Genomic DNA, 23,573 nt, shown 5'->3' with positions numbered 1-23,573 from the left:
CACTGCTATCTCCTTTGGGGCTCTGCAGGTCAAGTTCTTTCTCATCAGTGTGTGCCACAGAGGCTTTAGATAGGGAACTGGTGAAGAATAGCTGATCAGAAAAAGCCATTATCTCAAAAGACTGATAGTTACTGGATTCTTGCTTTTTAACTTTCTAGCTGAGTTACAGAATTTCCTTTACTGCTGCACATTCATTTTCTTCCTTTAAAAACAAACAAACAAAAAATCAACCCAAATACAATTGAACTGAGTATGCTCAGGTCTTATCCACCATTATCTAGAATTATCACCAAAGAATCTTTTAAGTCCTGTTCTCATACAAATGAGACTTGCGTACTTCCAGCACAGAGCAATCACTGAGGAAATAACAAGAGAATTGGGTTAAGAAAGAGAAAGACCAGAGCATACTGTCTGGTCATACTGTTTCCAATCTAACTGAAAATGTACTTTCAGTGCTGAGAATACAGTAGAGCAACAGTTAATGCCACTGCGTAGACTTGGATCCCTGCGTACATGTTCAGATTTGTACGAGCAGAGGGAATGGCTATTAGGATAATCAGGGGGAATGAAGAGCTTGCTTTGTAAGTAGAGATTAAAATTAATTTGCTTAGCATAGCAAAAGGGAGAGTGAGGAGGCATTTTGTGTTTCTGATACGTGCACAGAGGGAAGGGAGCTCTGCAGGCTGAAGTGGAATGCAGTGAGAATATCGGCTGTAAGAGTGAATACAAACATACTTAGAGTGCAAAATAGGAAATTTCTACTTAAGGAAACATAAAGAATGAGATGGCTAGAACAAAAATCCTACTTCTGAGATGGATTTCATTATTGCTTTTAATAGCAAAGAGATCAGGCTAAGCACAAGCAATGGTATGGTCCATATAGCACGGCCTTTTATAACGTTGCTAAAGGAGACCTGCACAGTAGCATTCACCAGATCCTTCTTCCACGTGGCCCTAAAGAAACAAAGACACCTCCAGCACAGCACATGGTCTCCTCTTACAGACTATCCCCTTCTCTTTTGGATGAAATACTTGAAAACCTGGTGTCTGAAAACGAGTATGATGTATAGAATCAACTTGACAGGTTACTTGGTATATTTGTCAAAGGGAAGATATCTTCATATTATTGCCATTATCGAAGCAGAGAAGTTGGAAGGTTCTGATGCAGGAAAGTTTTGACATGCTCACCTTGCCCTCACCCACCACAGATTTGATTTAATGCCTGTAGGCCACATTAATGTTTACAATATTTCACTTTTTGATAAAAAAAAAAGTTCAAAATCTATTATCTGTTTTGTTATTTTATCATCAATCATTGAATTTTTGTTGGGATTTTTTTTATACATTTACCATCTTACCATAAATATCCTGGAATATAAAAATGTCTGATTCGTAGACTCTCACTATGAATAAATTAAGCTGGATTTATGAGACTTACGGTCTGTTCTTCCTCTGTTCTTTGGAGGGCTTTGAGAATGTGCACTGAGAGCTCCTATTTCTTAATGTGGAACTTTATTGCCACCATGTAACTGGCTTAATATACAGAGTATAAATAGGGATGTTCATTTGCTGGTGTTATGTTTCAATATGGAGATGAGCATATGAAGTTAAAAAATATGAACTGAAGTACAGGCTGTATTACTTACAGGGTACATGGAAAGAAAAAGCATTTCCAGTGCTGAAGAAATAATAGGTTATGTAGGAATTGTCCCCTAGGAAGGGGAAGGAAGATTTCCAATGGCAGGCATTTGTAGCTGGTTTGATTCCTTCCCTTAGTCATCACGCTGATTTGATAATCTTGGAGCTTGATAATCTTTAAGGTGCCTTTCAACCTAAGCCAGTCTATGATTCTGTGATTTTTATTCTGTTTTTCAGAGTTGACAGAAAATGTCAGACTCAATTTCATTTGACCCTAAATCTAAGAGCAGAGCAGGTATTCTGTACACAACAGGCAGGCAATTTACTTAAAAGGTTAAACACCTCACTAGCCTAGAACAAAACTTCATCACCGTTGTAGCCATTTTGGTTAGTCTGTGATGTCAGATGGAGAACCAGCGGGTTATTGCTATATTATGTTTCATTATGAAATCCAGTCAGATTAATGACTTAGGGGCCATTTGAGATTTACATAATTTATATCGATGACTTGCTGCTTAAAGTGTTTTACCAAATCAGGAAATAAATTGTAGGTTTTATAAAAATATCATAATTAAAAATTGACTTGTACTAACTGCTGGCTTCAGGAATGTGCATGGAGTTCAAGTATGATGGATTGTTTTGCTCAGTGCAAACTATAAAAAACAAGAGAGACTTATGACGATAATAAAGCTTTTTGGGGGAGTGGTTACATTATCAATCTTTATATTGAGCCAAATGCTGCTTGCATTTCTTCTGTGCATATTTTATTGACTTCACTCTGACCAGCTGTGAGGAGAGAGCAGTATTTGCATTCTATTGAAGAAACATTCAAAATCAAAATATCCTGTTCTTTAACCCAGAATAAAACCTCAGAACCTAGAAATCAAACACTTATCTATTTCACTCCAGAATTTAGCAAACTGAGTTAAATCATTTGCTAGAAAAACTGAAGGGAAAATTTCTTGACTTTCTTCACTTGAGCAGTCAAAATATTCAGGTGGTGAATGTTATTTTTTCATTGATTTGATTTCAGGAAATCAATGAAGAAACATGCAGTGGGTATCTGTAAGGCTGACACCAATATTTCTGTTGAGGGGGGTTGTTGGTTTTTTTTTGTTTGATGAAAATGAGTTTGAAAGTATCTTTTGGGGTGTAAAAATAAGCCAAAATTTGTTCTCTGTATGACTGCCATATTTTCAGTATTTAAAAAGGGATTATAAGAAGGAGGGGAATCAACTTTTTACTAGGGTAGATAGTGATAGGATGAGGAGGAATGGTTTTAAGCTCAAGGAGGGAAGGTTTAGATTGGATGTCAGGGGGAAGTTCTTCACATGGAGAGTGAGGAGAGGCTGGAACAGCCCAGAGAGATTGTGGATGCTCCATCCCTGGAGGATTTCAAGGTCAGGTTGGATGGAGCCCTGGGCAGCCTGGTCTAGTATTAGATCTGGAGGCTGGTGGCCCTGCACGTGGCAGGGGGGTTGGAACTTGATAATCCTTGAGGTCCCTTCCAACCCAAGCGATTCTATGATTCGCAATGAAATTCAGCAGAGCTGAACAAGAACAATGGCTTTGGATTTAACATGGAACTGTCAAGTTTATATTTAAGAAATTAGACACTATACTTTTTTTTTTTTTTTTTTTTTTTTTTAAATCAAACCAAAATTCAATTACTTAATCAAGTATACTGAGATTTGCAAAGGATCAGTGAGTAATGAGAAGTTGTTCTTTGTTGCTACAATTAGAGATGAAGCAAGAAACACTTTCCTACCATTCTCCCCTGGAAAAAAGGCACTAGGAGAGAGACAGCATCCAAGCTGCTGTGCTGCCCAGGAGCTGGAAATAGCAGGGTAGAAAGGATGAAAGCAAAGTCCTAGGATGGTGATGCATGGCACAACAGCACCAAAACATCACGCAGAAGACCATCTTACAATTAGTAATGCAGGAGGAATGTATCTGTTGAAGAAATGACTCTTATTTGTATGAGAGAGAGCGTACAATTGCAGGAGCAGGGTAATGCTAGCTGGAGGCTCCTTTTTTTAATCCAAGCCTTCTGTATAATGCAGCAGTGCGTGCGCAGCAAGGGGCACTCTCTCATGATGGAATTACATGTTCAACAATCTATGCCTCACAGTCATGGAATACAGTGGGCATGCAACAGGGAGAAGGACTTCCTTCTGATACACCTTCATGAAATGGATTTGAAATAAGTTTGAAGGTTTGAAATAAGTTTTGATCTGTACACCAGATATCTGTGATAATATCAATGTATTTCCCCTTAATATCTACTTTTTTCTCAGTGTTGCAGCCCTCATTTTATTCACTTACTTCACTGGCAGCCCTAAAAGAAGTTGGAATGGGGCGGGGAGCTCACATGTTGCTTTGCAGCTTTGCTTGGGTTTCAAATGAACCATGTGACACTGACAAGCTCTCTAGATCTATTTCCCATTTTCCTTAATTATGGCCAAAATCACATTGATAAAATCTTTCAGATGCCTTATCCAAGCTTCAGAAATAAATAACTCGTTGGGTTCACTTTTGAACTCACTCACAAAACACATCTCTAGGGGTCACCAGAAAGAAGAAAATATTGTATTTAATCTGGAATGCTTAGAAGTCTACTCACTGCTTTTCAGCTAATCTTCTGTAGGGGATAATTTAGTTTTCAAAAACCAAGACAAATTATTTTTCTACAGACAGCAGGTATTTCCTCCTAATGAAAATGGTATTATAGCATGCCCATGGTAAAAAGAGAGAAAAAAAGGCTATGTGCAATTTTCCTGTCATATAATTGCTTGCTGAAAAAACCTCTGATGTGAAATTTTACTCCAAACTCAAATGAGACGCTCTCTGTTCTGTTTTACCACCCTGTGATAGGAAACTTGCTAACATAGCCCTATGAATTTTAATTTTATTAGATAGGCTTCAACAAAGCAGTGATGATTGGGGAGATGTAATGCAATGGAAAGCACAACGACAGCAGAGTAGCAAGATCCCAGATTGCAGCAAGTGTAGATTCACTCAAACACAACAACAATAGGCAAAGAAACAAGGGAAAGAAGATACTTACCTTCAGAAGGTCTCACGTACGCAGGGATCTCCAGCATCCACTACCAATCCTTTAATGAGATCCAGGAAGGTTCAGATCCTGGCTCTAGCCTTTCCAGTCACTCACATACATTGCTTGCACCTGGGTTGGCCCTGCCCACCTACCAGGTGCTCAATCACTGCTTCAAGCAGTGACTTAGCATTTCCACTACAGAGAGATTTCTCCAAGGGTCTATAAAGGGACAGTCTGCTCAGGTAAAAAGAATGTTTTGCTACACTTTGGTGAAATTAATAAATATCTGTCCAGAGAAGCTGTGGATGCCCCTGGATGGGCCCTGAGCTGCTTGGGGACATCCAGCCCCACAGCAAGGGGCTTGGAGCTTGATGATCTTTACTGCCCCTTCCAACCTAAGCCATTCCATGATTCTCTGATTTCATAAGATAGCACAGGTGAAGTTCATTGGGCATTCAAGTCAGAGTTTGGCTCAGCACTATTTTCTTGCTCTCTGCCCTTTTTTATTCCTTCTCAGAACTGCACAAAGGCAAAGCTTCTCTGTGAGTCACGGAGGCCATTGGCCAGTTTGTCTAATGAAAACTGAGAAAAACACCTCTTTTACCCTGATTCATCTACTTATCCGCAGTGGTTTGAAGCCTGTTGCAGCAGAAGCAGGAGGGCTTGAGAGCAGAGACTTGCTGCTGGGTTTCCTTTCCTGGTGGTGCACGAAAATGCACATCCTTCTGTGCTTTGTCTTCTCCTCCTGTCTAAATAAAACTGATATCGCTCTACTTTCCCACTATTTTTTATAGCTAATGAAAAAGCCCAAGAAATACAAAACTGCCCCTCATGCTATTGTTGCTTTTATATAGTGCCTTTTCCCCACATGGATGCCAGAAAGCACTCTTAAAATCAAACTATATGAAACAATAATTTCTACCAGAATTGAAAAACATGGCAGCAGATAACAGTGCACTTTAGCTCCTGACAACACTTTGGGAAATTAAGGTAGCTTTAAGGAACAGGAATAATCCCAAGGCCTCAAAGAGGTTAAATGCAACAGTTCATGAAACAAAAAGCTTAACAATTCACATCCCTTTATATACAGAATTTACTCAAAAGCTCTCCATTTAGCTGCCTGCTGTGTGCCAACAGATATCTTCTATCCCCAGCTCTGGAGCTTTAAACCGAGTTTCCCATATTATAGCTTCTCTTCCATTTCAGGAGGTTGTGATTTTTATGAAGAACAAATTAAGTTGTTTTTCTTAATGCAAAATATCCATTTTCCCCATGCCCTCTGTTAAGCACAAAGCAGTAGGGTATGCAGGTTACTCTGTGTCTTCTGTTTTCCAGAAAATGACTTATTTCATTAAAAAAAGGTTGTCAATCTGCACAAGTGGGCATAAATCACATCTTACTGCAATCAGATATCATTGAAATATGACAGTATTGAAATTTAATAAGCTTATTTATTTTTTTCATTCTTTAAGAAAAAATGTTCATACGGGCTCGGTCTGATGGAGAACCTGAAGGAGTGATTATTTAAAAAGCTGTTAACAAAAATGTTCATAGAAATGTGCAGGTTTTAAGAGCACCTGTGCTTTTTGTTGTTACAGGTTTCATCTTTTGAAGAGAGTTCTGTGTGCATGGGTGGTTAGTTTTGACCAAAACCACATATTGATCAACTGAGAGGTCAGTCTATCTGCCTGTACTGAAACTGAAATTTTGGTAAAAATAGCAGATATACATAAGAGTATAGTTATACTCAGAGAATGAATGGACCAGCGGTCCACTGAACTTATTTACACCTTTACAGTAGACAAAGACATGGAAGAATGACATTGAAGCCCTCGTTCTAAGATGTATTTAATTACTAATGGAAAGTGAAACGGTTCGAATAAGAGACCTACAGATATTCTCCCCTGGCATAATCGATAGCCTAGTTCTGAGGGCACTTGTCTGTGACAGAAGAGATTGATTCAGCTCCTATACACTAAAAAGCAACATCTTTCCTGTCAGGAGTGATTAAAAAACATCAGGCCGTCGGTTAGCGCTTTGGGGTTCTCTCCGTTTTGACTCAGTGGAAAAGTAAATTCTTAAATTGCTTTCAATTGTTAAAGCAATCAGATAGAAGAAAAACTTCCTGCGTGGATCAACAGCAGTTACTCAACCTGAGGTTGGTTATCTTTGGGAAGTCCCACAGTTTGTAAACTGCTATGCAGATGATCACAGTGCAGATTTGGGCTGTACCAGCTGTGAGCTGGGGACAATATTCAGCAGTAAAAATCCAGTTTAATGGTTGGATTTGTGAGGGGTATTTATGGTGACCTTCATCATTTTCCTTGCAGCATTGCTACAGCACTAACTTCAGCAATAATCACATGAAACACTGATAACAGCGGTGCCCACAGTAATGTCCTCTCTGCTTATGTATACCCATAACCATCTGTCCTACCTTTTTTCAGCATTGCCACGTTTTAGTTTTATGTTCAGTTTAGCTGCATTGCAAGTAACACAAGTATTAGCATATGTTAAGGTTGTGGAAGGCACAGCTTATCCCTGTGTGCTGGCCAGCTGCGAGGTTTTAAATCTGAGAAGCTCACTGAGGGTCCTTCAGAAAGCCTGTACATCACTGCCGGGGAGAGATTTCTCACTGATTAATAGAGGCCAGAATAAAGTTGTCTGCTTCCAGAGTGTTAAAAAATAAAAGAAAAATACACTGCCACAAAGACCAGACTTGGGAAGACAGCTTGTTTCCTAGCTAGTCTTTATATATACAAATGCTATTTAGGATTTTATTTTTTTCAACCAGCAAAGCCAATCCACTGGATCTTTCAGAACAGGTCTTGGACTGTGTGAGTCCTTCTATGCTCTGTCCCTGGAGCTGCAAGGGTTAGTGGGGACAATGCACAAGGTCCCCTTGTGTCCCAGCAGCTCCTAGTGAGAGTGCTCAGCCTTCCTGGGAGAAAAACTGCATGCTCAGCCCTAAGACAGAAGATGAAGTTGTTTTGAAACAGCAGATGAATAATATTGTCAGGAGTCGATTAATGAAAGAAAGCATCTACACACCCGTGCAAGGAGTGCAGGTAATAGCAAACAGAACAAGAAATGTTCCTGGGTAAGAAGCATTATGAAGCAGCAGGAATAACTGTGGGTGATTTTCCTGACTAGAATATCAGTTATTGGGAAAACATGAAAAAGTAAAAAGCAGGGAAGGAAAGATGCTGGGTAGTTAGATTTATGATTTATATCAAAGCTATTTGTACTGCAAGGAAGCAATCATGTCAAGAGGAGAAAATAGTTGTAAAATTCCTCTGGGAGATGTATAGCTTGTGCTGGGCTCACAGCCTGCAGCTGAGACTCAACTATCCTGAACAATGTTTGTATGGGCTCAGTGCCCTCACTCAAACACAGGCAAGGGACAGGGAACCTGCCCCTTAAACCTTTGTCCCTCTGCATCCAAGACTGAATGCTTCCACGCAGCCATAATCTTCCATCTCTTTGTAACCATATCACAAGGCTATGCTAGACCTTCAGCTCCATGAGGAGTGCTTGTTATGAGTGAGTCTTAATACTTTATGGGAGATACTGACCCACGAGGCATCCCAGTACAGATCCCACTGCTGGAATATAAACAAATACAGACTCCAGACTACGCTATTTCTGTTCTTCCTAAGGTAAAAGGATAGCTTTTGTTTACCTTTATCTTATGCTACTTTATATACATTCATTAAAAAATGCATTTTAGCACTCAAAAATTACTTGTCACCATATCAGGGTAGTACATAACCTCCGCTTTATTTTCTTTGTATTTCTTGCAAAAGAGAAACAAGGAATGAAGTAGATTTCACCCTGTTTATATCTTTGTTTCCAGCTCTCATCTTAGCATCTATTAAAAGAACAGAGCAAATGGCTCTGGGAATTGTTATATTTTTTTTCTCTAATCCATTGAGGAAAATACAGAGCCTGAGTGAATCAAAGCATCCGTGCTCTGTTCTGAGGGAGGTTGAGTCACAGCCAACTAATTTTATAGTATAGTCATAGTTGATTATAGAGCAAATAATTGGCAGAAAGGGACAAAGGAGACTATTAAAAATAATCTCTGAAAGATGTTTTCAAATCTGCCTTTTTCAGTAGTTGGACCAGATCAAAAAATAACATACCTGATTAATGCCATGAGTTCTATCTAATGCTAATTCTAAAGAAAATTTTAATTATGAAGTTACAAATAACAGAATCTTAGCTTTGCTAGTGTATAAACTGATGACTGAGTTTTGTCTTCTTTTTCTCTTCCTATCATTAGCTATAAGGTAAAATTCTGTGAAAAGTTTGCATGACAGTCAAACATCATCAAGACACAAATTTAAACTGAGATGAGAAACAAGAAGGAGCTGACATAAGAAAGACTCTTTTTTGTAGAGGAATGCTCTAGTTCAGATCCTAAACTATTATCTACATTTGACATTAAGTTAGTTATTAGAACTATTAATTCAGGAACTTTGAGAATCCTCCCTCATCATTTGTAGTCATCTAGATTATAGCCATAGGCATTTGCCTTTTGAGAACAGCAAACACAAGCTAAATGCAACTCGAGTAGTTAGTTAAAAAATACAGGAAAAGTAAGATTGCCAGTCCAGTACATGAAATATTATGCTATTTCTTAGTTCCACAAGGAATGGGGGAATCTGGGGTATCCATCAGCTAGTTCTTGGAAGCTGCAAGGGCCGGTGAGCTGCTGAGGCATGAGCAAGACACTACATGAGGGACCAGTTACTGAGACTGTCAACACACAAAGCTGCCAAGGGATAGTTGAGTTGTAAAATGCTCCAGCTACCACAAGAGATGCATTACATTATTTCAGTATGCAGATAAATTGCTATCCAGCTCCTGGAAGCTGCTTTGTGAACAAAATAGGGGAATAAGATAAACTTGCTCTCAATCGATGAATAATATAAAACCTGCAAAAGGAGCAGAGCATGCTACTACAATCTCTCAACTATATTAGGCAATCAATTTTTTGTCTTTCAATATGTAGAATATTCCCTCACCGCTCTCTGTGGATGCCATGCAGTGTGAATACAGCAATCAAAGTAATAGACGTCGGAATAATCAAAATAATATATGTCAGAAAGAAGCAAGTAAGTACATACATTCATTAAGTAAATCTCCTAAGAGCTTAGCGCACAAAGCTCCTTCCAGAATAGCTGTACAAACAATTGCACGCACTAACACATGGTTATAATTGTGTTTCAAAGTCAGATGAAAAATATTCCTCAAACTAATCATTTATTATTATTATTATTTTTTTTTTAGTTTCACCATGAATAATCTGTATTCAGGGCAAAACACACAGTGCAGCTGCCATCATGAAATTAATAAAAGTCATAACTGAAGTTAAACTACATGGCTTTGAAGAAAAACTTAAAAAGCTTGGAAAAGGCAATGCTGTCAACTGAGCATTAAAGACTGTGTTTTTGTAATGGGCATTGGCAGCATCCAACACTGAACGTCCACCTGTGAAAGAGCAGGATAGATACCCAGGAACACAGGAGACAAAAATTTGGAACATATACAGGGATGCCCATGAAAACAAGCCTGCAGGCCAAAAAGTCAGACAAATCAGTAGTTTGGCTGCCTTCAAAGCTTTTCTCAGCAAATTATCTGAAGGGGGATGGTACAAATCCAGTTAATAATCTCAAAGGTCTTTGTCACCATTTCCACAGTCTAGGTCACAAAAAATGGAGGAAAGATACTAGAATGAAAGAGCCGTTTTCAAAGCTTGCTAAAAGAGCCAGAAATGCTTCCTTTAGCTATAGATGTGTTCTTCAACAGTTCTATATAGCATCTTGGAAGGGATTGAATCCTTTTTATGACTGAAATCAAATGGGATACATCTCAAGTTTTGGTCATCTGAAACATGCTAAAACCTTTAAATATCACTAGCAATGCTTTGTGTCTCAGCCACTGGAGTTTACAAGGGAGAAGAAGAAAGGTTCAGCATTTCTATCACACTCCTATTTCCCATGTTGGCCTTTGTTTCAGTTATAAGCTGTGCTGCAGTTAACAGGGCTGGGTTGTGACCCCTGAGGCCTTAGTACAGATCTCAGTTCTGCCCGAGGATTTTCTGCATGACCTTGAGCCACTTCACGTCTCTATCCCATCTGTAAAACAGAGTGATGATGCTTCCTCTCTGCAGCAATTTGTCTTGTCAATTTAGGAACAAACACTGATTTGTCTTGACTACTTGCAGCTCCTATCGATTGCAAAGGAAGTTAGATGTATACAATACCTCTTAGTAGTTGGCGTTTGGAGACAAAATAACTTTGAGGAACTGGACCATTAAAGTAAACATTTTGTCCATGAATGTCCTACACTGTTGTAAACAGTGTCTAATAAAATGATCCTTGATTTTAGTGCAGGGTATAGTAATAAATAGCTGTTTAGAAGTTTAAAGAGTGTGTATGTTTCACAGGTCAGTGGGAATAGGCAAAGCCTTGAGAAGCAGCCCTCTCACACCAAACAGATTTTTTAAGCCTGTATAACTTTGAAAATAAACATTAGTTTTCATCATCACATTGGAGGGCAAATGTTTGAGCTAAAAATCATTTCTCTATCAAACATCAAAGCCCTGACATCCAGTGGGGACATACTGATGCTATGCAGGAGAGACATAAACATACTTGTGAGGTGAAAGAGATTCCTTTAACCTCAGATGGCAACAGCCGCCCCATTTTGTCTTCTTCATAAAAGCACTATCCCAGCAGTGCTGATAGCTTTGTCATCTTTCAGGGGAAAAAGGAGAGGAATGCAAAAGCTATCAGCAAACAGAAATCACTGTACAACCTTGCTACTAGCTCTGCATTGACTGCACATAATCAGATAAGACCACATGTCACTCCTGAGTCAAACACCACAAACTGGATTAATTCCAGGCCATGAGGCCAACGGGGTTACCTAATGTTGACAGAAGCCTAAATAAGAGAGTAGTAAATATTACCCTGAAAATACTTTTTGATTATTAAAAAGAATTTCAGAATAGAAACACGTTGTAAATGTTGTTCCTTACCCTTTGGCTGCTCTTATTAGCTATAAAGTCAGATAGTGTCGGTTTCACTTAAAGAAAGCATTCAACAGAATATTTTTTGGTTGCACAGTGCTGTAAATGTCATTTGCATAGAGTGAAGACAAAGAGCCAGAATAATCCCAGTGCAGTTTCTTAAGTCACAGGAATGTCCCTGACCAAGCTCACTCACAGCCTTGAGTGGCATTTGGGATCACAGAATCATAGAACGGCCTGGGTTGAAAAGGACCACAATGATAATCTAGTTCCAACCCCTCTGCTACGTGCAGGGTAACCAACCAGCAGACCAGGCTGCCCAGAGCCACATCAGCCTGACCTTGAATGCCTCCAGGGATGGGGCATCCACAACCTCCTTGGGCAACCTCTTTCAGTGCATCACCACCCTCTGTGCAAAAAACTTCCTCCCAATATCTAACATGAACCTCTCCTTAGTTTAAAACCATTCCCCCTTGTCCTATCACTATCAACCCTTGTAGACAGTCATTCCCCTCCTGTTTATATGCTCCCTTCAAATACTGGAAGGCCACAATGAAGTCCAATCAAGGGTTCACCTTCTGCAATAGGTGTATGCAGCAGGTGAGAAAGTTCCTGAATAATTTGAAACACTCCATCAGAAATACTCACGGGGAGACATTTTCCCAGCTCAACCCATTTTTGCTTAACTCCCAGCTCAAGCAGACTTTTGCTGAAAGCATGGAAAGTTCATAACGCTCAGATTTTACAGCAGAAGCTCAGAGATGAGATCACGAGTTGCTTGTGGGTAGTGCACAAAGCAGATTACACAGTCTGATTTTCATTTTGCTCTTCTAGGAAAAGAGCAGCGTTCATAACATTACAAGAAACACTGATAATTTTTCCATGCTAGACTATTCTCATTTATTTTCTTAAATCAAATCAGATCAGTCAGCTTATTTGAGAATGCAAATGCCGGCTGTCGGCACCCAGCCTCCTCACCCTCACCATCCTAACTCTTCTCCTTTTCCTTCACTTCAGGACATACTTCAGTTTTTCTTATATGTTTCAGAGTTGAGGAAAATCCCCAGGAATGAAGTTGCAAAAAATTAATTGTATCTGACTTTATCATCTATGCAACACCCGGCAGTGTAATTTTCCAAAAATTCCAGTGGATTTTGCGAGTTTTGATGGCAGGCTGTTGCCTTTGCATGAAATGTACCCAAATTCAAAACCTTTCCAATTGCACACTATGAAAAGCCCCCAGAAGGGACAGAGAGCAATTCCATCTCAATGGTGATGTTGCAAGCAGCTATGTATTTTAAAATGAATATTTTTGTCTAAAATACCTCCATAAAAACACCGTCTTTTTTTTTCTTTTTCTTTTGATCGACTTATTTACTGAATTTCATCTTAGAAAAGTCTGACAAGCTGTGTTGTGTCAACCCTCCCACATCCGTGATTCACTCAGTTGCTTTTCTGCCTAATGCTTCACTTAATCTTCTACCCAGAGCAGCTATGGACGTTATCGGTAACCCTTTCTTATTCTTCAGTCACAAGAAATAATGCAAAACCCCAAAGTGTGAATAACTGCAATCACTGGGAGCTTCACTCCCTAAAATAAGACTGCAGAAGATGATAAAGTTCTTTCTTGGTCTTTAAAAGACTTTTTCATCTTCCTCTGCCTTCTAATAAGGCATCTGCGAAAAGCTGTTTGGTCAGACGCTCCTTATTCATAGTTAAATTCTTATGGGATTAGTAGATTTGTTATACTCAGAGTACAAAAGTAAACAGCATATGGCTCTGTTAATATCCTTATAATGTCACCATGCAATCTGTCAGAATGCAAACTTTTCTGAGCAGTTTTCTTCGAGTTCACAGTAAGAAAGAAAAAAGAAAAGTCTTAAGAATTCTTCTATATCACCTCAGAGACGGTGAACTGTTTTCTGACTCTTGTTCTGTATTTCCAGCTTAATAAGTATGTCCAAGCATAATACCTCCAGTAACAAAAATACAGTGGGAAACCAGTTACTTTGTTACAAGGAGTTAAAAGGTCATTTCCCCTTGATGAAAAACTTGTTCTATCAGATAAGGAGCTGCTACACTCCATATCACTGGCAACCCTTCAAAAGGATTCAGAAATTAAAGGCATTGTTTGAAGATAAAGGCAAGAAGGTCATTTGCCTTGTGTTCAGTCCTGCAAACCTTGCTGGTGACCCTTTGATATTCAAATGAAGAGCGCTTTAAATTGTTTTATCTTCATACAGCTAACGAGTGCTGGCTGACAAACACCTTTAAAACCAGTCAAAACTCTCCTGGAATTAAAATTTGAAAAAATATTGTAACATACTTCCATACAGACAGAGTACCTCCATGAAATTTGCCCAGGCTGTACCCACAATTATGACAGCACTGTGCTTTGGTCCTATGGCTTTTCTTGTTCTTGTTTTTGTTTGTTTGTCTGATTGATTGCTTTAACTCTGGTTAAACTCTGTTTTTACTGGCTGAATAACATCTGACATAATTTTCAATGCGTTCTTGCAGCGGATTAATAAAGCTGAATAAACAAGTTATGTATGTAAAATCTATGTCCTCTTTGAGCCCTGTGCCTTGTACAGTGAAACGAGCCTTACAATTAATGCACAGAGTAGCAGAAAAACTACTTATGAACTTTTTACTGCCTGAGACTATATAGCTGCATATTATTATATGTGTAATTAACCAATCTGGAACATTGCTCTGATATACAGTGTGTGCACTCCTTTCGTTAGAGGAATAGATTCTGATTTTAAAGCTTTTTCTTCTTTTACGATTCATTTATAGGAAAACATTATGATTATTCTTTAAATCTCTTGAAATTTTCTTGTAAGAAGTAACAATTTTCAGAGGCTTGCAATGTCTCTATTAAAAATAAGACACCACACAACCCTCCTCTAAGGGACAATAAACACTGTATGCCATAAGCATGCCTGACTGTTGCTGTGACCTCCTTCATTACCTTAGAAGCTGTTTATTTTAACCTTACTTCCATTCTATTTTGGCAACTCTAATAATAGCCTTCTATCACTCTAACTCACATTCAATAGTAAACGTAAACAGGATCATTTCAGTTTTAAAATATTTGTGAACTCTGCCTCCCGGATGACTATCAAATAATTAAAAAGTAAACAAAAAAATCCTTACCTAATGGAGCTGACTCACTGCTAATGGCCAACAGGGGAATCCAGCAGAGGCAGGCAACAAGTTGGAGATGCTGGTGGGAAGGTAAGGGCTGCTGCATAGTGTCCAAGGCAGCTTTTATCCATGCATCTGCAGTTGCTTAGAAGTTAACTTTTGAAGTCCTAAACTTTGCAGGAAAACACATCAGCCTGCCTGCCTGTTGCAATTTCTTTCTTTCTTTTTTTTTTTTTTCTCTTTTCTTTTCAATCCAGTCTCTTGGAGAGGGCTTAATGTGTCATTAATCCCAGAATTTCCAAGAGGGAAGCCCTCCAGCGACACACAAACCACACTCACCCCCCCACGCACATAGCAGCCGAGCGCATGTGTCCCTGCAGCTGCTTTCCCTGCAGCTGCTCTGATTTACACACCCCGTAGCACACCCGCGCACACACGCACCCGCAGAGGGTGAGAACAGCGCGTACCGCCAGGATGGGTGGTGGGAGGTGAGCCTGCAGAAAATGGGGCTGTAAACCAAACCTGCCTGCTCACCATGTTGTCAAGACAGGCGGCACCGACTTCAAGTCACTGCAGTTACATCTGACACCGTGTTTTATAGAGAGGAGTATAAAAATGCTGAAATACGCGTAGACAAGTAGTTTTTTTTTTAGATTCCACTGCTGCAAACCTGTTACAGAATTGCTCTGTCCCAACAGTTTGCATCCTGGGTCGATGCATCATTGCCTGCTATTTTAGAGAGTCATCGTTTGCTACTGAAATAAAGCCTGACAGCATCTGGTCTGTCAGCTCTTCGTGAGAAACGAGACGTGTGCTTCAGAAGGTTGGAAAACGGAAGCAAATGACAGAGAAAGAATTCAGTCATTTGTGCTTTTCAATCATTTTTCTTAAGTTTTACCTAATTTTAAAGTGCTGCAGCATGGGTCCCTTTGAGCAGTGTTTATTGTAAGGCAACGTATACTGTCAGCCTAAAGCTTGATATGAAGAATTTGCTATTAAATCACATGCTATGCTCTGTATTTGTGCCATTTTATTCAGGGGATATTGTATCCCCTCCCACTGCTCAGTGTTTTCCATACCTGCCAGCGTTTCTTTTCTCTGACTTGTCAAGTTTGATTATTTTGTGTCTACTTGTTCAAGCAAGGATATAGTGAATTGTCTGATGATATAGTAATAAGAAGCCTGTAAACAATCCACTCGCATCAGTATGAGGAGTGTTTCTTTTAAAAACGTAAACAAAACCATTAAAGATGTTCCACAGAACATCCAAGGAGTTCAATAGTAAACGTAAAAACAAATGCTGCTCATTTGTTTTAACTAGATCCCTTTGAAGAAATTTACCATGGGATTCTTTGAGACCTATAGGGTATTTGAGAAGAACCTTCTAAATCCTCTCTCTTAATTTTGATTATGGATTTAAATGTTGAAAAACAGCTGCTTAGAACAGTCTTAGTGGATGAGCTATGTCACAGGTCTGAGTTATAACTCTACGACTTCCTACAAGTCTTTCCATTGACATTACTGACCTTTAGAATATATTCCTTCAAGTTCATTAAGGCTCTAAACCCAGTTGTTCTAACCTTTTTTTCTAATATATCTTCATTTCCTTAACACAAATGTATAAAAATATTTGAAAGGGTGGTGAGGCCCTGGCACTGCTGCCCAAAGAGGCTGTGGGTTCCCCATCCCTGGAGGTGCTCAAAGCCAGGTTGGACGGGGCCACGGGCAGCCTGATATGGTGGGAGGCAACCAGCCCACAGCATGGAGGTAGAAATGGATGATCTTTAAGGTCCCCTGCAACCTAAGCCTTCTGTGACTCTATGAGTCTAAGAAGTGTTTAACTACAGGGATTCATGGAAATCTCTGAAATCTGTTGTGGATTGGGTTTAAATGAAAATACTGGAAAGCAAAAGTAATCTGCAACAGAGTGAGAAAGCTTTCCACAAACACTCCAGCCATTATAGGCCTTCTGTACGCAGAAAGAAAAAGTAACTAGCCAAAAAAATAAGAATCGGTGAAAGATATTCAAGATGTACTACATAGGTAAGCAGATGAGCAAGCCAACCTAAGTATCTCTTTTCTCCTTTTATCTCCTTAAGCAGGTTTCAACCAGAGGGAGAATCTGAAGGGGGATATTGCTGGTACAGATGACATGAAACGTTATTGTCCCAGGCAAGAAAGTTTCCCTGGACTGAATTTGGCTCCCTTCAACTTGGGAGGACAAACAATTTCAGGTGAGACAGTAAATTGCAAACATTCCCCAGCTCCTGACAAGACCTCACCTAAGACAAAAAAATTTACAAACAGGACCTCCTTCCTCTCCAAATTATTAATCCAAAAAATAATGGGAAACTAAAGTCATGGAGTACCTGCAAAGAAATACTGCAGAATGCACTCTCAGTTCTGACACCATTAGCTTCAGTAAGAGGAAAAGTGGAAAATGCCCAGAAAGTCAAGGACACTTGACACAATTAGCTTCATTGTCTATACAACAAGACAACACAACTCTGAACACTTCAGACTAATCCATCTTGCATTGCATTCATTTTAAACAGCAGAGATGAGTATGGGGAGTTAAAAACCAGCCAAAAGTCACAGCTGGGAGCTGGCAACAGCAGTTTAACCTCAGCCAAAAATTGTTCAATGGATATGCACGTTAGGCATTCAGATTCTCCCCTTTACAAGAAACGGACAGTGTTTGCCTGGAAGATCCCACTCAGCAAGCTGTCATTGTGGGTCTGGGAACTGGCTGGGCTGGAGCAGCCTGTGAAGATGTGGAAGATGTGCCAGGAGGGCAGTAGGAAAAGCAGTGAGCTTTTCGCAACATTTTGCTTTTTGCTTCAGATACAGAACTGTACTTCAGGATGGGAGTGAGTGATAATATAATTGTAAAAATGCAAATAACTCAGAGGCCTCCAGAGATGTGACCTTTTGACGCTTTGCTCCAAATACAAAATGCCCAGGTTCCTGAGTTGGTGTAGGAATTTTAAGAACTATATGCAGAAGTGCTGGGTGATAGGAGGTTTTAAGGGATGAATCCCATCACTCACTTCTCTCTTTACAGTTATGTGGAAGCATCCATCTACCTGGATCACTCCAGGAAGGAGATGAGACTGAAACATTCCATCTCTTCCCAAAAATTGAGTATGAATAGGACTTCCCTTTGCTGGCAAGCGAGTAGAGTGCTGCACTGTCCTTTCTAAGCACAGGCAGTCATTAGAAACTGATCTAGAAATGACAGTCTGAGTTTATTTCTTTCTGCTTCTTATGAGGAGCATCTTTAAGCTGTCCCTTGGGGTTGCTTTCTCAGCAAAGAGAAGATCATTATTCACGGCTGGCAAAGATAGCAAGACCCTGCATGTACATACACTTTGTTAGAAGGACAGAGTCCTTCAGAGGAAGAAGACATATCATTTAATAGCATTTTCTGCAAGCCTGAATTTATGGATTTATTTATGCCAAAACCCTCCTCTGTACTTTTCTGTGTGCTTGGTTTATCTGACAGAAAATACCTGCCTTGTCCAGCGACAAAAAATAAACTCCTTGTGCTCCCGTGGTCTATACCTTTTCTCTTGATATTGGCTAGCCAGGTCCAGGAACTTGCAACCTTTTCTACAGTTTCAGAAGAGGTGAAGAGGTCAACGTAACTGATTTTAACCAAGTCCTAGCAGTCTCAACCATGGGACCCATCCCCAGGGATTCTACAGAAAGGGCCAAGAGGCCAAGAAGGTTCTCAGTTCTGGAATTCTTCTCTGCTCTCATTTCTGTCATATATATTGGATAAATACCAAACAACATTCTTATAGCTAAAGTACAACGCTCACTTACCTTGATAACTCAAACAACTATTCTTTATTGCACCACTGTTATTTCAAGTAAATTAAACTAAATGGGAAGCTCTTTGTCTCACTTTGTGTCCAGTTTGGAAAAATAAACAATGGTCACACAGTTATTAGGGCTGGTGCTGTCCTCTGTTTAGTTGTCTAGTGTACAGCAGACCTTTCAATTAACAGAAGTCATTCATTTTCATGAGTCTCATTCTCCAGAAAACAATATGAGAAGTAGTACACACAACTCACAGAACAAAGCTCTTCATTTAGTGAGAAGTAACTGCCATTTTTAGAATAATAAATCATTATACAGAAGTATGCTTCTCTTTGCACAGCTCCTGGAGAGCAGAGAGCAGTTTGCACATTCAGCAGGTTTATCCTTCAGTTTCTGATTTCCTTGTGGGAGAACTCTAGTGGATTTCATGAGCTGATGGGCCAAACTATGGGCATTCACACTCTAAAGAAAAGATGAAGAAACCCACTCATTATTTCTGTATCTTTAAGGGTATACAGAGAATAAGTGCTTAAGCTCTGAATGAACCTGTTAGAAAAATTAAATCAGTTCCTTCAAACTATGATGCTGCTTGGAACAGGTTGAGGTTGGATGAGATCCTTGATCTGACATGGTGCACACACAGCTCAGGGCACTCCACACATTTCTCTTGCTCCTGGTTTGCCATGTACATTGCCCTGGCCATCTGAACTTCCAGGCATGCATGCCCTTATTAAATTTGCAGCATGCACCATCAGCACCCTTCTCAGATGGATTCTGTCGCCAAGCCAGGTGACAGGATCTCAGTAGCCTGCAGTCAGTATGCACTAGGGCTGTGCCATAAATGAGGTGGACATTTTTCATGGGAGCTCCTTATTTAACTGGAAAATGCCAGGCTATTGTAGAGATGTCAATATAAATCACATCTGTAATACATCTCTCATACAGAGTGCCCTAAGAGATACCTAACAGAATGGCTGTCATTGTTCAGCAGCTCCACATAGAAGAGTCCCTTTTGGTTTGAAGACATTGGCTATTAGTAAAGACTACTAAAAAGAAGAGACCCATGTTCAAATGATGTATATTGGAACCGGCTGGGGATTTCTAATCAGAATCTATTTTCAGAAAAAAACATGTAGTTTCCACAGAATCAGTTAAAAGGATTTTTTAAAATCTTTCTTGTTCCTAGATCTGCTCAGTATACATTTTTTTGTGAGCTGCTCTGGTGCCAGAATTGGTCATGGTTTTGTCTTCCACAGGGAACTGATTCATTTATTGTTCCATTTAAGAGAAATGGAATATTTGGTTAAAAAAAAAAGCAAAAAACCTGCAACCAAACATATACACACGCACAAATAATAGTAGTAATAAAAATCCCTACATTTTGGTTGGTTTTCTTCAAAAATAAGATGAATAAGGATAGAAGTATCACAATACTCTTAGGGAGTGGAAATTCTCAAAACACTTCTACATTAGTGCATTAGTCCAATAATACAGGGTAGAGCAGAGAAAAGCAATTGGATTTCTACTGATAAATGTCTTTGCCTGTTCTTCCAAAGCCTTTTCTTGACAAGATAACAAAAAGTAGGTGTAAGAAAAATGTCCACTCGTAGCACTGACTATGGACAGATCACACTAATACAAAACCCACTGTTACTCAAAAAAATTGCAGACAGGATTTTCTCAGAGTCAACTTTCCATTGAGGAAACAGTTTCCTTTGAAACAACATCAGAAAGGCGTTTCCCAGGAGTTTCTTATCAGCATTAGCAGTGTAAAGGCATGAGGTGGGAAGGCGCTGCTCCTACCTTGAACCATTTCATTCAGCTTTTTCCTGGAACTTTCCTCTTTGAAGAAATCAAAATCTTTAAAAGGTGAACAGCGAGGTGCCAAACCCCCAAGATCTTCCAGCCAGAAGCAATAACAAGAATCAGAGCAGAACCACCAGGTTTAACAACAAAAGGAGGGAATTTGGCTTGGGCTGAAACCAGAATAAACTGGTATTAAAACTCTGACTGTCCATATATCTGTCATCTCTTCTTTCATCCTCTTATTCCATCCTGACCTTTACAATGTGATCTTATAAGAGGATGTATGTGAGCAGATGTTGCGTTCAAAGAAAGCCCAATTATTGCGAACAGCCTTGGCAGGACTCTGCTCTAGCAAACCTGGTGGTTGCTTCTATTTCTTCAACACAGATGTTGTCTATTTGAGACCCTGAGACTGCTGAATAAGCAAGCGATGCTAGGGGTCAATAAAAAGCATTGTTGTTGTAATTAAAATATGATAAAAAATAGTATTAAAAAGTAAACCGTGACTAACTAGTGGATGAATAACAAAGTAGACCAGTCCCCTAATTTGATTACAGTTTTCTGCACTCATTCAAGAAAAAAATGTTACAAATATTATTTCTTCTCAGATATTATAGATAAATTTAAAGTATTAATCAGGATATTCATCAATAGCCTGGTATATATAATTATTAATTATATATAATTTAGATAATATAATCATCAGATTAACTCGAAGGATTAAGAGACAAAGAACATAAGGACAGTTAGATTCCAATAACACATAGTTTTAGGTTCTCTGTGATGTCACCTAGAATAAACACCACTGCAGAAGAAACCAAGTCACATCAGCCTAGTTGTCAAATTCCCTCTTTCCTGCCACCTGTCTCATACACAAATAGGAAATGAGTTTTTTGTTGAAACATTTACAATGGGACAAACCAGAATTTTATTTTAAGCTCTCAGTAACCTGTGTTTTAGCCTTTGTCCTTATCACATAGCAAGTTGCATTGGAAAGGACAGAGATTTATTGTGAAATATTTTTCTTTCATTTGTTATAGTTCTGATAGGTGACATTTTTAAATGTTTGTGCTTTTGGTACTTACATATAGTAAGTGATGAATTATATGTTACAACAACAATTCCATGAAGCTGAATTGCTTTTTTAGTGGATTTATTGCCTTGAAAGGTAATGGATTGATAACAAGAGAATTAAATCCTCTCTTTATCCCCAAAGCAAGTATAATATGGGTATTACAATTATTTCCCAAACCTGTAAATCAGGTATGGCACCCAAACTATCATCCACAGGGACCTACTACTCCTTGCCTTTTTCCTAAAAACTTCTTCCTCTATACATTTTACAGCATACTTCAACTACAAGAACAAAGGGTAGTAGCACAGCTTATTAACTTCTCCTTATGAGCTTCTCTTTTCTGTATTAAACAATAATTATCAACTTCCTGTATTAGAACAGGTATGTAGGGAATGTCAGATGTGCGTGGTTAGCGTTGCCTTGGAAGACAGAACAGGAGCTTCTGAAACACTTTCAGTCATGAACAGGAAAATCTTCACATTTTATGGATACAGTTTTTTCAAGATCTCATCATTTTGCTGGTAAAATTGTCAAAAAGCTCAAAGTAGTTACCAAGTTCAGCCCACCTTGAAAATAACTGAAACTAGAGAAATGATTATAGAATCACAGGCTCATAAAGGTTAGAAAGGACAACTAAAATCATTTAGTCCAATCATCAACCCATCACCACCACATCAGTGGGTTTTCTTCTGGTACATTCACTGCACTGATTTCAGTAATTTATTTATGCAGTTTGTATACACATCATCTCATGGAATAAGTTATCAACAGCAAGCTCAGAAAGACCTCACAGGAGCAAAGGGCCAATTTATAGTCAGCCCAATCATTTATTTCTATAAGGCCTCCTCTTTTCTGCACTTTCAACCAGAGGTTTTCCAGATTCCAGGTTTTCAATTTTTGTGTTAAAAAAAAAAATCAACTCGTTACCATTTTTTTCCTGAAGAAAATTATGTAATGGGAAAAGCAGATGTTGATTAAAAACAGTAGCACTCCAAACATTATTATTTCAGCTCTTAAAAATAAGAGTTGTCTTATAAATTCATGTCTCATGAAGAGATCTCATCTCACTCACCTACCTGTGAAAACCTAGAGAAATAAAATTAATAGAATAACATTTATCATAATATTTTAAAGGAAATGAACATTTCACTGAAGTTTTTATGGCTTTTTTCCCCCCCTCCACTACGGTGAGAATTCACCCCAAATATCACACAAATTGGAGTTATAACTTCATTTTACAAACCTGTTTTGCTTTTCAGGCAATAGATAATGGCTGCTTTTAAATAATTACACTGCTTAAACACAATTAGTGTCTCTCAAACAAGCCTCCACCAGGCTATTTTTTTGAATGCTTCCTTTCTTTTAGCCCAACTTCTGTTACCCATTTCAGAAAGCACGGGCATTTTTAGGACCTCATTTCAGATTAGTTTCTTAGCCACTTTTTAAGGGACATTTCACCTTCAGAAAAATATCTCTTGGCTTCCAACATTCATAATATTCAGATATTACCAAGAGTCAGTTACTACTGTTGCTCACTGCTGCAGTTTCTTTTCCATCCATTCATTTTCACTGGCAATACGAGATTTGCTGTTAACTACCCAACAATTCCTTGGTTGCTGCTTCTGACTGTTCATGAAACAGCGCAAATGTAGTAAAGAAAATATTTCATTTTCCAGCTTCACACTTTATCTCAGCTCAAACTGATGCAACAATACAGGCACTGAAATTAGTAGTTTGCCACAGCAAATATCACATAAGCATTATGATATCTATTTATATAAAAGCAAGGAAAACATTTTTGCTTATTAGATATTTTAATCACACTTACTCCTTTGGATTTTAGACCATTAACGTCACAGGTAAGGTTTTGCACAGCTGACTACCTATTAATTGAATACCCTAATTCAGCCTCTAATTCTGCCTTTTAATGGATGAAAGCCCATTAAAGCACCTATTTCTCTAATAGCTGTGTAGAAAAGTTA

At 38.9% G+C, this 23,573-nt stretch overlaps 1 protein-coding gene across 1 annotated transcript in view; it reads right to left on the bottom strand.

Annotated features, from left to right (window-relative positions):
• Nucleotides 1-15,098, bottom strand: part of LOC116227273 (von Willebrand factor D and EGF domain-containing protein-like) — a 163,815-nt gene extending 148,717 nt beyond the window's left edge. Inside the window, exon 1 of the mRNA XM_090143533.1 lies at nucleotides 14,895-15,098. Coding sequence (XP_089999659.1) covers nucleotides 14,895-14,991 — 97 coding nt within the window. The 5' untranslated portion in view covers nucleotides 14,992-15,098. The remainder of the gene's footprint in view (nucleotides 1-14,894) is intronic.
• Nucleotides 15,099-23,573: the final 8,475 nt, after the last annotated feature.

This window comes from Phasianus colchicus, chromosome 7 (genome assembly GCF_987193195.1).
Source record: "Phasianus colchicus chromosome 7, bPhaCol1.hap1.1, whole genome shotgun sequence".
NCBI classification, from domain to species: domain Eukaryota; kingdom Metazoa; phylum Chordata; class Aves; order Galliformes; family Phasianidae; genus Phasianus; species Phasianus colchicus.
This window is presented reverse-complemented; position numbering and strand designations above follow the sequence as displayed.